This window comes from Triticum aestivum, unplaced genomic scaffold (assembly GCF_018294505.1).
Source record: "Triticum aestivum cultivar Chinese Spring unplaced genomic scaffold, IWGSC CS RefSeq v2.1 scaffold14734, whole genome shotgun sequence".
NCBI classification, from domain to species: Eukaryota; Viridiplantae; Streptophyta; class Magnoliopsida; order Poales; family Poaceae; genus Triticum; species Triticum aestivum.
This window is the reverse complement of record NW_025273751.1, coordinates 1-1,337: the sequence shown is the minus strand read 5'-3', so window position 1 is coordinate 1,337 and position 1,337 is coordinate 1. Positions and strand designations below refer to the sequence as shown.

At 48.4% G+C, this 1,337-nt stretch overlaps 1 protein-coding gene across 1 annotated transcript; it reads left to right on the top strand.

Annotated features, from left to right (window-relative positions):
- Positions 1 to 6: 6 nt before the first annotated feature.
- Positions 7 to 1,333, top strand: LOC123178265 (uncharacterized; the record flags this gene model as incomplete). Its single annotated transcript, XM_044591430.1, has 2 exons — positions 7 to 410; positions 724 to 1,333. Coding segments are annotated over exons 1-2 (996 nt in total), but the record flags the coding sequence as incomplete, so codon positions are not given.
- Positions 1,334 to 1,337: the final 4 nt, after the last annotated feature.

Sequence of the window (1,337 nt, the reverse complement as noted above, 5' to 3'; positions counted from 1 at the left end):
ACACACACACACGCAGTCGAAAGGATGTTTCCAGTGACGGGCTCGCCGAAATCCGTTGCTTTCCGATCAAAGCATACCCGCAAGTACCTAGGTAGCGTGCAAGCAGGGAGCGAGGAGAGCGCCGGCGGAGGCAAGTTCTTCGAGGAGCTGAGCCACGGCGCCGACGACGTCGATGTCCTTGCAAGCCCGTACACTAGATTCTACCTGGAGCCATCCAAGGAGCACGACGGGCTCCTGCACGTCAGGTGCTGCCACAACAACAAGTACTGGGTGGCCAAACATGTCGGTGAAGGCAGCGGCCACTGGATCATTGGCATCGTCAATGAACCGGAGGACGACCTGTCCAAGCCGTCATGCACGCTTTTTGAGCCCATCCCTCTCGCGGACACGGACAATAATCTATCCATCAGGTACGTATAGTACCATCTCTCTTCTGTCTACACGTTAATTTATCAATCATTCTATGTCTACTACTCACTCTGTCTGGAACAGTATATTTTTTTGTTAAAATTGTATTGGACAAAGCCTCCACGCAGAATCAATTAATAATTACTACCTTTCGTCTCATAATATAAGATGGGTTTTGACAGTACTAACAAAAACGCTCTTATATAATGGGACAGAGCGAGTAATGTCTTGGAGGAAAAAGAAAAAGAAAAAAGATCAACACCGATAGCTGCTTAGTAGTCCTCATTCTAATAGGCTGGAAACGCATGCATGCAGATTCTTCCGTCCTCAGCAGACAACAAGCTCTGAATCTGATATGACCAAGGAAAAGGGGACAACTGAAGAAGCCTACCTGTTTCTGGGAACCGGAGGGCATGAAAAAGCAGTTGATCAAGTTAAATCTCTTCATGACTTCTCCGCCATTGATCTGTCGAAGCAATTGGTACTACCTAAATATGTTGCTTTTAAAGGCGACAATGACATGTACCTCCGGGCAAGGATCATCCAGAAACGCAATTACCTGGAATTCTCATCATCTGATATTGCAGATTCAACTGTGGTCAACACTATTTTCCCCAACTATGCTAATGGGAACGTGCGCATAAAATCTAACCACTTCAATAGGTTTTGGAGGCTCAGCCCCAACTGGATCTGGGCTGACTCGGCCGACACCAGTAGCAGAGACCGTGACACGCTCTTCAGGGTGGTCATGTTGCCCGACTACATCGGTCTCCAGAACCTAGGAAACTCCAGGTACTGCAAGAGGCTAACTGCCGACAAGAAGACAAGCTGCCTTAACGCCGCCGTCGATACCATCACCCTTGAAGCAAGGTTACGGGTGGAAGAAGCCGTACTTTCGCGAGAGGTCTATGGCGTGGAGTTCAAGCTCT